The sequence below is a fragment of the Uranotaenia lowii genome, chromosome 3 (assembly GCF_029784155.1).
Source record: "Uranotaenia lowii strain MFRU-FL chromosome 3, ASM2978415v1, whole genome shotgun sequence".
In the NCBI taxonomy this organism is placed as follows: Eukaryota; Metazoa; Arthropoda; class Insecta; order Diptera; family Culicidae; genus Uranotaenia; species Uranotaenia lowii.
Genome location: NC_073693.1, coordinates 65,377,208 through 65,391,175, shown reverse-complemented (window position 1 = coordinate 65,391,175; position 13,968 = coordinate 65,377,208). Strand labels below are relative to the sequence as shown.

At 40.7% G+C, this 13,968-nt stretch overlaps 2 protein-coding genes across 5 annotated transcripts; one reads left to right on the top strand and one right to left on the bottom strand.

Moving 5' to 3' along the window:
- Nucleotides 1-531: 531 nt before the first annotated feature.
- Nucleotides 532-3,567, bottom strand: LOC129755449 (nuclear migration protein nudC). Its single transcript, XM_055751949.1, has 4 exons — nucleotides 3,338-3,567; nucleotides 2,960-3,270; nucleotides 648-1,208; nucleotides 532-586 (listed from the first exon to the last, which is right to left on the bottom strand). The coding sequence occupies exons 1-4, from the start codon at nucleotides 3,410-3,412 to the stop codon at nucleotides 535-537; spliced, it is 999 nt and encodes a 332-aa protein (XP_055607924.1). The 5' UTR covers nucleotides 3,413-3,567; the 3' UTR covers nucleotides 532-534.
- Nucleotides 3,568-3,619: 52 nt separating this feature from the next.
- LOC129755450 (probable aminoacyl tRNA synthase complex-interacting multifunctional protein 2) lies at nucleotides 3,620-13,403 on the top strand. Of its 4 annotated transcripts, none has more exons than XM_055751952.1 (5): nucleotides 3,620-3,772; nucleotides 3,843-4,076; nucleotides 12,308-12,502; nucleotides 12,564-12,798; nucleotides 12,859-13,403. In XM_055751952.1, the coding sequence occupies exons 2-5, from the start codon at nucleotides 3,957-3,959 to the stop codon at nucleotides 13,236-13,238; spliced, it is 930 nt and encodes a 309-aa protein (XP_055607927.1). In that variant the 5' UTR covers nucleotides 3,620-3,772; nucleotides 3,843-3,956; the 3' UTR covers nucleotides 13,239-13,403. The 4 variants fall into 4 exon arrangements, with proteins under 4 accessions (XP_055607927.1, XP_055607925.1, XP_055607926.1 ...); XM_055751950.1 differs by having other exon boundaries at nucleotides 3,843-4,124; XM_055751951.1 differs by having other exon boundaries at nucleotides 3,639-3,781; nucleotides 3,843-4,124.
- Nucleotides 13,404-13,968: the final 565 nt, after the last annotated feature.

Sequence of the window (13,968 nt, the reverse complement as noted above, 5' to 3'; positions counted from 1 at the left end):
CACCCCACGTTCGCCAGATCACGCTCCACTTGGTCTAACCACCTCGCTCGTTGCGCCCCCGCTCGTCTTGTTCCTACCGGATTCGTGGCGAACACCTGATTTGCAGGACAGTCATCCGGCATTCTCGCAACATGTCCCGCCCAGCGTATCCGGCCAGCCTTCACCACCTTCTGGATACTGGGTTCGCCGTAGAGTCGCGCGAGCTCGTGGTTCATCCTTCGCCTCCACATTCCGTTCTCCTGTACGCCGCCAATCAGCTCAACTAAATTAAAGAATATATCGGGTCTTTGCTTTAAAAGGTTCTTTTTCACAAATAATAAATGAAAATGATAAATAAGTATTGTGAAATACGTTCTTTATTCATATTTTTATTTTGAATGTCTTACAACCAAGAACGAAAAAGTTTATTCTGAAGCGGTTTAGTAATGATGGAACTAAAGTCTACTTAAAGCATATCGAGCTAGATTGGATATAAGGATTCAAGTTTTTGTGTTACGTAGAATGTTCTTCACTGGTTCCGAACATCCTTCGGTTTTAGGTGAATTTGCATTTCGAAAAGTCCATCTCCGGGTGCTGCTCCATGAACCTTAAAAAAAAAGTTTCGATTAGAACTTCTTGCGTAGAAAATAATTTACGTTACAACTTACTTCTTGAGCACATCCTGTTTCTTCTGCTCGTCACTCGTAGGTAAACCTTGTTCCTTTTGCCGTTGATCGTACATCATCTTCTCGACCATTCCCCTGGTATCTCCATCCAAATCCGAAAGCTTGGACGACTCAGGATTGATCTTGCGGGTGTTAATCGGCGGATCGGTGAGCACCAAACGGTCCCACCAGCTCATCTGATTGATCTTATCCAGCGTAACGACCACCGTGTTTTTATCCAGATGCCACAGCGATTCCTCCATCTTTACCTCCCCATGGAGTTCTCCATCGATTACGAGTGGATGCCCCTTCAAGCCAACCTTTAGCGATTTGCGCAAGATAGTTACCACCACATCCTTCGCCTTCAGGGTAAATTTCACATCGAACGGGACCCTCAGTTCCAGTTCCTGCAGCGTTTGAGTCCATTTGTACTTATCCAAATCGCAACCATTGCCGCTATTCGGTTTCAACTTGCCCTTATCCTCCGGCTCCTCGTCGTCGTCTTTCTCTTTGTCTTCCTCAGTGGGCGTTGCTGCGGGTTCCACCGGGTTGACATCTTTGTTTCTGAAAGTACAATTTAAAACATCAAAGTTAGCATGAAAATTAATACAAAATTTTAATTTATAAGTTTTTAAATCTTTAATTGAGCATTCAGATTAAAAATTCCACCTCGAATTCCAGATTTCAGATGTCAGATCAAAATTTCAGTTGTCAGATCCAGATTTCAGATTTGGATTTCAGGTTCAAATTACGAATTTTGAATCGGGATTTAGATTTTCAAATCAGATTCCGGTTCAGATTTTTGTTTCTGATTCGGATTTTAAATCCAGATTGCAGACTTCAGATTTAGAATTTAGATTCAGATTCCAGATTTAGATTTCAGATTTAGATTTTAGATTCAGATTTCAGATTCAGATTTCAGATTCAGATTTCAGATTCAGATTTCAGATTTCAGATTCAGATTTCAGATTCAGATTTCAGATTCAGATTTCAGATTCAGATTTAAAATTTCAGATTCAGATTTCAGATTCAGATTTCAGATTCAGATTTCAGATTCAGATTTCAGATTCAGATTTCAGATTCAGATTTCAGATTCAGATTTCAGATTTCAGATTCAGATTCAGATTTCAGATTCAGATTTCAGATTCAGATTTCAGATTCAGATTTCAGATTCAGATTTTAGATTAGATTCAGATTCAGATTTCAGATTTCAGATTCATATTTCAAATTCAGATTCAGATTTCAGATTCAGATTTCAGACTCAGATCTGAGATTCAGATTTCAGATTCAGATCTCAGACTCGGATTTCAGATTCAGATTTCAGATTCAGATTTCAGATTCAGATTTCAGATTCAGGTTTCAGATTCAGATTTCAGATTCAGATTTAAGATTCAGATTTCAGATTCAGATTTCAGACTCAGATTTCAGATTCAGATTTCAGATTCAGATTTCAGATTAGGATTTCAGATTCATATTTCAAATTCAGATTCAGATTTCAGATTCAGATTTCAGATTCAGATTTCAGATTCAGATTTCAGATTTCAGATTCAGATTCAGATTTCAGATTCAGATTTCAGATTCAGATTTCAGATTCAGATTTCAGATTCAGATTTCAGATTCAGATTTCAGATTCAGATTTCAGATTCAGATTTCAGATTCAGATTTCAGATTCAGATTTCAGATTCAGATTTCAGATTCAGATTTCAGATTCAGATTTCAGATTTCAGATTCAGATTTCAGATTCAGATTTCAGATTCAGATTTCAGATTTCAGATTTAGATTCAGATTTAGATTTAGATTTCAGATTCAGATTTCAGATTCAGATTTCAGATTCAGATTTCAGATTTAGATTTCAGATTCAGATTCAGATTTCAGTTTCAGGTTTCAGACTCAGATTTGAGATTCAGATTTCAGATTCAGATCTCAGACTCAGATTTCAGATTCAAATTCAGATTCAAATTCAGATTTCAGATTCAGATTTCAGATTCAGATTTCAAATTCACATTTCCTACCCTAACTATGATTTTAAATCGATGGGCTGACGTTAAATCAATAAAGCACAATTACAATTACAATTCATATTTCAGGTTCAGATTTCAGATTCAGATTTTAGAATCAGATTCCAGATTTAGATTTCAGATTTCAAATTTAAGTTTCAAATTTCAGATTTTAGATTCTGATTTTAGAAATAGATTTAAGATTCAGATTGCAGTTACATATTTGAAAATAATAAGATTTTCAATTCAAATTTCAGATTTAGATTCAGATAAAATTTTGAATTCAAATATGCAGATTAAGAATTGTGTTCATCTTACTTCTTGGCATCGATTTCCTGCTGCAGCGATTCTGCTTCCGCATCCGTCAGTTCCGTAATGGCTGCAGATGATGAAGAGCTCTGTTCATGTTCCTGCCGAGCTTTAGCTTCCTCCTCTTCTTTCTTCCGGCGCGCTTCCGCTCGTCTTTTCTCGGCTGCTTCGCGTTCCTCACGTTTTTTTCGTGCAACTTCCTGTGCCAGCTCCGCCTCTTTTCTGAATATCTTGAGTACTAGCTTTTCCCATTCGCCCTGTTCACCACCAACGAAGAAATCCGTCTTCCGGTTCAAAAAACCGGCAATGGTTCCGAGAAGCTGTTCCGAAGGCAAAATTAGCTATTTGTTCCTAACTCAAAAAGGAGGTTAACTGATCGATACTCACGTCTGGAACACCGCCCGGGTGCTGTTCTGCCATCGAGAACAACACCGGATCGAATTTGCCATCATCGCCGGACATTTTTACACCGGAAATGGTTTTAAAATACTGGTAAGTTCTGCGTTGGGGAGTACGTTTCCTGGGAAACTAGCGAAACGACGAAGTCCTTTGGAATCGATTGGTAATCGGGAAACCGCGCACACTGTGATGATGCATAAATTTGTTTGGACGTTTCCAGAAAAACAAAACCAACCGAACACGCGAATCAAATGTCAAAAGTATCGACCTTTTTCAATCAACACTTTTTCGACCAGTTTGCCCGAACCCCCTGCGATGTCATCAAAACAAAGCGACTGACAGATTCCGTCAAGCAGTTCCGCAAAAACGTGAACGCTCGCGAGTTGGAGTTTTTAATCGCACCCGCAGGAATTTGTTAAAAAAGTAAATTGTGTAATAATGGTAAACTGAAACAAGTTCTTTAGCGTGCTAACTCGTTTTATTCCGCTTGCAGTTTGTGTGAACCGTTGCTAACAATTTCCCCGGGCTAGCGCCTCAGTGCGGTGTGGTTAGGATAAGTTTTCTTACGACAAAAAAAGCTGACGAAATAAGCCAGAGCAAGTAAACCATGTACGATCTCAAACCCATTCTGAAGCCGGTGCAAATCGAGCTACCGACCTGCATGTACCCGATGAAACCGATCATTACGGCGCACCAGGGAGGAAACGCCGCCGCTGACCAGAGCACGGTATTTATGGGAAAATTGTCCGAAAAGATTAGAGATTTACTGCTCAAGGTTTTTAGTACAAGTGTATTTTGTTCTCTGTTTTCAAATTATTGCTTTTGCCTGCATTATGTTACTAACATGAAAATCATTAATGCAAATTGTGTGGCTTTCTTCTATTTTTGGATCTATTTCGTCAGGGTCATTTTTTGGGGACCCACACGCGTTCCGGGTGTTTCGACAAATTCAATCACCAGACTCGAGATGAGTGAGAAACGGACACGAATGCAAATCTATTTGTTTTGTCAAATGAACCAGACCGTGTATGGGCTGTACATTTTATACACGTCTCAGATCTAAAACACAAATTTCATTTCATAAGACCCTGATGAGTAGTATTGACCAAAAATGAGTAGTTGAATCAATTTACTGACCAACAAAATAAACATGATTCGTGGCACTCACTTTTTAAATAAGATTTAAACTTCCGAGACGATAAAGATGAACAATAAAAAAAAAGCCATCTAGCTATGTCTAACAAATCTTAAAAGTTCTTGGGCCTCATTCGTATCGCATCACTCGTAGCATACAGTCGCGTTTTCGAGCGTCCCGATCTTCGCGAACTAAAAGTGATAGTGATCTCGTCCAGTAAATCCGGGTATTTGTGCCGTTCGGACGGTTGCAGCGGTGTTTTGTTCCGTGATATTCGATTCCTGCCAGAGGCAGGTCAGGTTGATTAACCCCAGCTCGTAGAAGGGTCGATCGATCGCCACGAGGTCCGCCGCCATTGTTTGGCGAACCAAGTGTTCCAGCGGTTTGATCATTATCATCATCAAATTGGTCGTTCTCGTCCGAGACCGAGTCGAGACATTGCGGTCATCTTCAACCAACGAGGAGGGCCAGCACTCGTATGGTTGGGTTCTTCGGTTGACGTCATCCGTGAGGATCATCGGAGAACCACGTGGTTGGATCAGTCCATATACACTGGAAAAAATATTATTCCAAAAAGTGCTAAAATAATTTGTAAGTTCTTTTTTATTTCTTTTTTCACTTTTTCTTTTTCTATCATATTTCCCTTTATATATATTTTGATTATTCTGTGCTTCGCTTATATTTTCAACACGGAGGACATTCGTGTTCCCGTTGCGAAATATGAGCGAAGGCGGGGGATTACACCTGCCAACTGGGGATGATGCGGATGTCATCTATGAAGATGAGGAGCATCTGGAGGATTCGGTGAATGCTGGTCCTTCAGATGCAAATCGTTCTCGGATGGATGTCAATGTCGATTCATCTCCAGTTGAGAGTAGAGTCACCCGGCTCCGACAATATACAGAGGGCACATCTTCCTCTGGGCCATGGGTGGTTTTCATCCGGCCCAAAGCGAACGGTAAACAGCTAAATGTGGTTCAGATCACCAAAGATCTGGCGAGGTGGCCCTCTGTAACCAGTGTTACGAAACTGCGTCCGAACAAGCTGCGCGTTGTGGTGGCTAACTGGAAAGCCGCAAATGAGATTGTGGCCAGCAAGTTCATAAACTTAGAATATCACGTCTACATCCCGTCTCGAAACGTAGAGATCGAGGGCGTGATCACTGAAATGAGCCTACAGGCGGAGTACGTTAAATCCAACGGCGTTGGTAAGTTTAGGAGCCTTGATTCGACTTCGGTCGATATCTTGGATTGTCGCCAACTCCAAACTGCCACCGTCGTGAATGGAGTTAAAAAGTACTCCCCTTCGGCCTCATTCCGTGTGACCTTTGTGGGTACCGCCCTCCCTCACTACGTTTTGATTGACGGAGTTTTAAGATTACCCGTGCGACTCTTTGTGCCTCGCCCAATGGATTGCAAAAATTGCATTAAGTTGGGGCACACTGCGTCGCACTGCTGCAACAAGCCGCGGTGCCCCAAATGCGGGGAGAATCATGGGGATGGAGCGTGCTCAGCAATAGAACAGAAATGTGTCTATTGCGGGGGCTCACCCCATGAAATCTCTTCGTGTGAGGCATTTAAGAGTCGCTGGGATAACCAAAAGCGCTCTTTAAAGGAACGGTCAAGGCGGTCTTATGCCGCCATTTTAAAGGGCGCGGCGCCTCCGATCCAAACTCATTCGAGTAATATTTTTGCTGTATTGCCAGTTGACAATGTAGACACGGATACAGCCGACGAAGAACTTCCAGTTGTGTTTACTGCTAATTCCCGGAAACGTCCAAAACCAGCTCCTAAGAACACCAGAATCCCCAAAAAAATAGTCACGTTGAACCCTCCAGTCGTCGAAAGACAAAAAGCGCCAACTGTACAGAAAGAAAAACCATCTCCTCCTGGATTCCGAATGAGTTTTACACCTCAAAATAAACCCGAAGTAGCAGGAACATCTAATAGCTTCAATCCCAACGTAGTTTCACCTGAATCAACTTCCCAATCGGGACTTTTTAAGTTGTCGGATATCTTGGATGGAGTTTTCAAGTTCTTCAATGTATCAGAATCAATCAGAGGCATTGTACTCTCAATGCTTCCTATTGTGAAGACATTTTTAAAGCAATTGATGCAAACTTGGCCCCTCATTTCAGTGTTTATCTCTCTCGATGGCTAATTTACGCCGAGAGGTCGGAGATATCACTGTGTTACAGTGGAATTGTCGTAGTATTATCCCTAAACTGGATCCGTTCAAATTTCTTCTTCATGAAACTAGTTGCGATATTTTTGCCCTTTCTGAAACATGGCTTTCTTCCGAATCAAACATCTCCTTCCACGATTTTAACATTATCCGTCTGGATCGCAACGATTCTTATGGAGGGGTGCTTTTGGGGATCAATAAGCGCCACTCCTTTTTTAGAATCCACCTCCCTTTATCAGGAGGAATTGAAGCTGTTGCATGTCATACAACTATAAGAGGTAAGGACTTATGCGTTGTCAGTTTGTACTGGCCTCATAGAGTTGCAGTGGATCGAAGTCACCTAGAGGACCTGTGCTCAGTACTTCCTGAGCCAAGGTTGATCCTGGGTGACTTCAATTCACATGGAACTGTCTGGGGAGAACAAATTGACGATAGTCGCTCTACTCTTATTTATGACATTTGTGACAGTTTCAATTTAACAATTTTGAACACGGGTGAAAAAACACGAGTACCTAAACCTCCTGCAATACCAAGTGCAATTGACCTCTCACTCTGCTCAAATTCACTATCATTGGATTGCCAGTGGAAGGTAATCTCTGATCCCAATGGTAGTGACCACTTACCAATCAAAATTACAATCACCAATGGGGCCAGCACTTCGAACCAAACAAATATGGCATATGACCTTACAAGACACATCGACTGGAAAAAATATGCGGACACGATTACAACAGCCATCAATTCTATGAATGTTCTTCCTCCTTTGGAAGAGTATAACTTCCTAGCTTGTTTGATACATGAAAGCGCAGTCTGTGCTCAAACGAAACCCATCCCAAATTCATCTGTACGTCGAAGACCTCCTAACCCATGGTGGGACAACCAGTGCTCCAAGCTTTATAAGGAAAAATCAAAAGCATTCAAAGATTTTAGAAAACATGGAACCCTCGATCTTTTTCAAGCATATCTGTCCCTTGAAAATCAATTCAAAAAATTGATTAAAGGGAAAAAACTAGCACATTGGCGAACATTCGTGGAAGGGTTATCACGAGAAACGTCCTTGAATACCTTGTGGCAAGTAGCACGAAACATGCGTAATCGATCTTCAACAAATGAAAGCGAGGAACATTCACATAGATGGATATTCAACTTTGCACGAAAAGTCTGTCCCGATTCCACACCGAACCGAAAAGTTGTCCGGAATGTGTCCCTAGACAGATGCGATCTGGATTCCAGCTTTTCGATGGTCGAATTCTCACTTGCCCTCCTCTCTTGCAACAATTCAGCTCCGGGAATTGATAAAATCAAGTTTAACTTGTTGAAAAACCTTCCGGATGCCGCAAAATTTCGCTTGTTAAATTTATTTAATCAATTCTTGGAGCACAACATTGTCCCCCAAGAGTGGAGACAAGTGAGAGTCATTGCTATCCAAAAGCCCGGAAAACCAGCGTCTGACCCCAACTCGTACCGTCCAATAGCGATGTTGTCTTGTATTCGGAAATTGATGGAGAAAATGATTTTGTTCCGATTGGATAAATGGATGGAAACAAATGGTCTCCTTTCAGATACTCAATTTGGGTTTCGAAGGGGCAAAGGAACAAACGATTGTCTTGCTTTGCTGTCTTCAGAGATACAAATGGCGTACGCTAAACGTGAGCAAATGGCTTCAGTGTTTCTAGACATAAAGGGAGCTTTTGATGCAGTCTCAATAGAGGTTTTGTCAGACAAGTTGCACTCCCGGGGTCTGCCTCCTCTATTGAACAACATCTTATACAGCTTGCTTTGTGAGAAACATCTGAACTTTGCTCACGGAGATATTGCAGTTAGAAGAACCTCTTACATGGGCCTTCCACAGGGTTCATGTTTGAGTCCACTTTTGTACAACTTTTATGTAAGTGACATCGACAGTTGTCTCTCTGAAGGCTGCACTCTAAGACAACTTGCAGATGACGGCGTGGTGTCTGTCACAGGATCTTCCGAGTCTCATCTGCACAGACCTTTACAAGATACTTTAGACAGATTGTCTTCCTGGGCTTTGGGGCTTGGGATTGAGTTTTCCCCTCAGAAAACGGAGATGGTTGTTTTCTCTAAGAAACATAGACCTGCTCAACCTAAGCTTCAAATCCTAGGTAGAACGATCACTCAATCGAGGTGTTTTAAGTATCTTGGGGTTTGGTTTGATTCCAAGTGTACCTGGAGAGCCCACATTGAGTATCTGAAAGGAAAATGCCAACAAAGAATCAATTTTCTCCGATCAATCACTGGCACCTGGTGGGGAGCCCATCCAGAAGATCTTTTAAAATTGTATCGAACAACCATTCTCTCAGTGATGGAATATGGTAGCTTCTGCTTCCAGTCAGCTGCCAAGTCTCACCTCATCAAACTCGAGCGTATCCAATACCGCTGTCTTCGCATCGCTCTGGGCTGTATGCCCTCAACGCATAACATGAGTCTCGAAGTTTTGGCAGGAATACTTCCTCTTAAAGATCGATTCAATCTACTATCACTTCGGTTCCTCATCAGGTGTGAGGTCATGAACCCATTGGTGATTGTGAATTTTGAAAGGTTACTTGAGCAAAATCTTCGAACTAGATTTATGTCTATATACTATGTCCTCATGTCAATGCAGGTAAACCCTTCTTCGTATTCTCCAACTCGTGTTTGTATCCCTGACTACGATCATTCTTCTGTCCAGTTTGATTTGTCTATGCAGCAGGAAATTCGTGGAATCCCGGTCTCGCATCGTCCTCTTCTGATTCCAAGAATTTTCGAAGCTAAATATAGACACGTCGATGCTGATAAAATGTACTTTACCGATGGATCACTTATAGAGGAATCAACAGGATTTGGAGTGTTCAACGAAATATATAGCGCCTCTCACAGTCTTCAGTCACCATGCTCTGTATATGTAGCGGAGTTAGCAGCTATTCACTGGGCTTTGGACAGTATCGCATCACGGCCAGATGGACACTTCTATATTGTAACGGATAGTCTGAGCTCTGTTGAAGCAATCCATTCGATAAAACCGGGAAAGCACTCGCCGTACTTCCTCGAGAAGATACGAAATAATTTGAGTGCTTTATCAAAACGTCGCTTTACCATCACCTTTGTTTGGGTTCCCTCTCATTGCTCGATAGTGGGCAATGAGAAGGCAGACTCTCTGGCAAAGGTGGGAGCGATGGAAGGCGACACGTATCAACGTGAAATCGTCTTCAGCGAATTTTACTATTTGGTGCGAAGAAACTCTCTTGTCAACTGGCAGCGCAAATGGGACGAGGATGAGGATGGTCGGTGGCTCCACTCGATTATCCCAAAGGTAAGCCTTAAACCATGGTTCAATAGATTGAACTTGAGTCGGGATTTTATTCGTATATTTTCCCGTCTCATGTCCAATCATTGTTCCTTAGACGCGGTACTCTATCGTTTTGATATTGCTGGCAGCAATCTATGTGGTTGCGGCCAAGGTTACTATGACATCGAGCATATTGTTTGGTCGTGCGAGATCCATCTTGTCGCTAGAACGAATTTAATAGACTCCCTAAGGGCCCGAGGAAAACCACCCTATGTTCCAGTGAGAGATGTGCTGGCTGTGATAGATTTGGACTACATGTTCGAAATATATCTTTTCCTAAAAGCTATTGATCTTCGTCTATAATTCTTTTTATTTTCACATTTTCCTATCTATCTTCTATCTTTTCTTAAAAAAGTGAACTAGATATAAGCACACAATTGTTATCAAACAAAATGAGTTTGGCTCCTTAAAGCCTAAAGGTATGAGCCGTTTCAAATAAAGAATTTACAAAAAAAAAAAAAGTTCTTGGGCCTAAACTAAAATAAAAATAGATGTAAAGTCGACACGTACTGAAAATAATTGATGGTTGCTTGGTCTGCATTGGTCGCAAAATGTAAGATAAAACCTCTGCTGCAATTCCTGGCTAAAATGTTTTGTTGTTAATTTATACCTAAGTTTCCCAAATGAGGTCTACCGTACCCTAAGTTGCAATGAGTTAACGGCTGCGGTGTGTATGTTTGTGAAAATGATGGATCAAACCATCATTTTCCTGACAGTGTCGTTACACACAATCTTATTAAACATGGTGTCATAATATGGCCTAAATTAGAAGAGGAGCTGGACATCTTTATTTAGTTTAAATTCAGCAGTAGGTTCAAAGATGTCTATTTTTTTTCATGATCCATGTTGATAAGATGAATGGGAGTTGAAACACTTGCCCTCCCTTCCGCAGAACAATCGCAACATTTGGTAGTGAAAGTATCACAATTTACCATAATAAAAGTTGATACTTTCAATAGGGCATAATTCGTTTGGTTCGGTAGTTAGTTTAGTCTTACAGAATTAGAAATAGAGAAAACGTGCGCTTGTAATGGATGTTAGGTAAAGGTTATGGTATTCGCCTCCCCAATGCTCTAGTAAGTGTGTATTTGCGGTTTATGAATTTCGTTGGCTTATTCTTAAATCAAGCATTTTACAAGAACTAGAGGCTCATTGGATGGAAATGCTGTTGTTGAAGAATGTTATATTTCATTTGGTTAGACGTTTTTTGCTTTTTTATTTAATTATTCACTTTTAGCAGATCTTTACGTTTTTCGATTAGGTTTGAAATTCATCTATGGAAGTATATAATAGAATGTACGGTTTTGAAGAATAACAATGAATAGGTAGTCCAAATCACTAATTTCGGGCATTTTACAATAGGTACACGGTATATTTTAATAGAACCCCTATGTAAACTTAGCATAGTTTGTCAGAGAGGCTGACCAGAATAAGTGATTAGGTTTTAGAAGAACAGCATTGTGCATTTCCAGTTCTTTTGACAAGTAGACGATATCGATCAAGATATTAAAGCTAAATTATTACTGGTTTGAGCTAGGCTTCATATTATATATTGATAGATAAAATGAACTAATATCCTATTTTTCTTTTTTCTTTTCTTTTTTTCTCTTTTTTCTTTTTTGTATTTCTTTGCATGTGACCTTCTAATGATGACGAACGAGCCTTCAAGCCATATCCTCTCAACATTGGACCCCTAAGATGGTTTCGAATCCCAAGGATTTAATGAACACCTATAACAGAGTTCTATAACATGGTGAGAGCGTTCCATTATATTTTATTGTTTTAAATTATATATAAATAATGTAGTTAGTTTCGTTGGGATTAATTAAGCGACCTGTCTCAAACCGCCAACGTATTTCCTCCAACTGGTATCATGAGGGGTTAGTTCACTATCTTGTTCTGCTTTAAGTTCATATTCATCCGAAGTGGACTTAAGGAAGTGCAAGATGGTATAGCCAACGTCTCAAGATCGCTTACTATTCTAAGCTGCCTACTCTAAACTTTTATTTCCCTGACCCCTCTACCCACATTTCCTTTTCAGCGTCAGCTTCTCACAGCTATTTAAACGCCACAAAAAAAAAAAAAAAAAGTTTCCCAAATGAGGTCTACAAGCCGAAGGGGTATTTTTTAAATAATCATCTGGATTCTCAAAATTGTCAACCATCTAAGTTTAATCGTAGGATCAAAGGACACTTTAAATCATATATTATACCCCTTCGGCTTCAAAGGCGAGAAACACCTCATCAATCTACGTTAAAAAAAATTAACCCCTTTCCAAACTTTTCCACAGGAGGATCAAGCCGATCTGCAAGTGCTGGCAGCAAAGCAGGAAAAAGTGCTGCAACAGCTTGCCGAACTTAAAAATCAACTCCTGTCGATGCGAACCGATCTTAAACTTTGCAACAAACCTGCACAACCCCCGTCGACTGCCGCAGCCGTAAAACCGGAAAGCAAACCACAGGTCAAGAAAATTGAACCGATTAATGTAAGTTACTTTGCAAATTTAAAAAAAAATCAGCAAATTTAACAAGTTATCCCACCTGTAGCTCTCCTACCTGCAAGACTTCGTGGTGAACGCCAGTCCTCAGAACATCCCGTACGGTTTGCTGGTCCTCAAGAAGCTGTGGATCGAACGACTCAACCTGCAGGTGGAATGCTTTACCCACTCGACGATCCCGCAGCTCAGCCCGGAAGCGCTCAAGTTTCAGCAAACGATCACCAGTCTCGAACCGAAGAACGAGAGCCTGCCGAAGCTGAAGGTTACGCTGATTTGGAAAAATGGTAAAATTCAAAAGTAAACGGTTTAAATTTGAAAATTAACGAATAAAATTCCTATTTCAGTGGGCACCTACACCGAAATGATCACATCCCCCACGGCGTACGTTCCCATCTGCGGGGAAGTTAATATCCTGCGGTTCCTGTCTCGTTGTGGGCCTAGCGAATTCAACTATGAGCGAACGGATGACGTTACCGAAGCTGATTCCATCTTGGACAGCTGCTATCTGCTGATCAACAAGCAGAACGTTAAGGATAAGAAGCTTGTGTTGAAAACGCTCTCGGCGAAGTTGGGCAAAACGCCATCCTTCGGAGGCAGCGACATTTCTCTTTGCGACATTGCAGCTACCAGTGCGATCAAACAGGTGCATCAGGCCCTGGCTAAAGACATCAATCCGAACATGGCAAAGCTAGTGGCGCGTGTTTCTGCTGTTGTTGGAATCTAGGAAGGAGTTGAGCGATCAAAAACATTATCCGATCACAATAATTAAAGTTGAATGACGCATTTTAGTTATGTGTTATGCGAGAAATGCTCCAAAATGTCAATGTTTACTCAAAAAACTGTGCTTCGAAGTTAGTAGGAACAAAATACATGAACTCATAAAATCATAGATTGGTTTTTTCCTGGCCGATGATGACCTCCCTTGAAGTATAAGTAAGATATCTACAGAGAGTACAGCTGCGCCTTATGCTGGTAGTTTTCGGCGTTCAGTAGTCAAGTCTTCAGAACGCTTTTTCGTTATTTATCCCCATGTTTATTATTTTAAGCAGGTCCAAGCCCAATGCACAAATTTGTTCATTAAGGAAAGCTTAAAATAGTCTAATTTGATTTGACTCAATAAAAATGTAATTTTTGAGGAATTTTAAATCACATAATTGGGAGAATATACCTCATGTTTGTCTATTACATGCTCAGCGTGCATCTTCTTTGCGGTCGGTATTGGCCAATTGGATCGAAAAATCTGTTAGCTGTCAAAAGTATCGATTCTACACTGAAAAGAAAATGGTCTTAGTTAATAACGTTGAAAAACTCCAATATTGCTACATGGATTTTAAAAATTTGGGTTATAATTTTAAAACCTTTCCTAGATTTGCTGTAAGCTTTTAACATTTCCAATTTTCTAGAATACATAACCATTTTGCGTAAAAGTGTTTTATGTGAAAATTCAAGATTTG

Bases quoted from the DNA above. Each gene is read 5' to 3' on its own strand.
- LOC129755449 (XM_055751949.1), bottom strand. From the start codon at position 3,412: ATGTCCGGCGATGATGGCAAATTCGATCCGGTGTTGTTCTCGATGGCA. The intron at 3,271-3,337 runs GTGAGTATCGAT...CCTTCGGAACAG, and splicing joins ACCCGGGCGGTGTTCCAGAC to CTTCTCGGAACCATTGCCGG. The intron at 587-647 runs GTAAGTTGTAAC...TTTTTTTTTAAG, and splicing joins AAACAGGATGTGCTCAAGAA to GTTCATGGAGCAGCACCCGG.
- LOC129755450 (XM_055751950.1), top strand. From the start codon at position 3,957: ATGTACGATCTCAAACCCATTCTGAAGCCGGTGCAAATCGAGCTACCG. The intron at 4,125-12,307 runs GTTTTTAGTACA...ACTTTTCCACAG, and splicing joins TTAGAGATTTACTGCTCAAG to GAGGATCAAGCCGATCTGCA. The intron at 12,799-12,858 runs GTAAAATTCAAA...TTCCTATTTCAG, and splicing joins TACGCTGATTTGGAAAAATG to TGGGCACCTACACCGAAATG.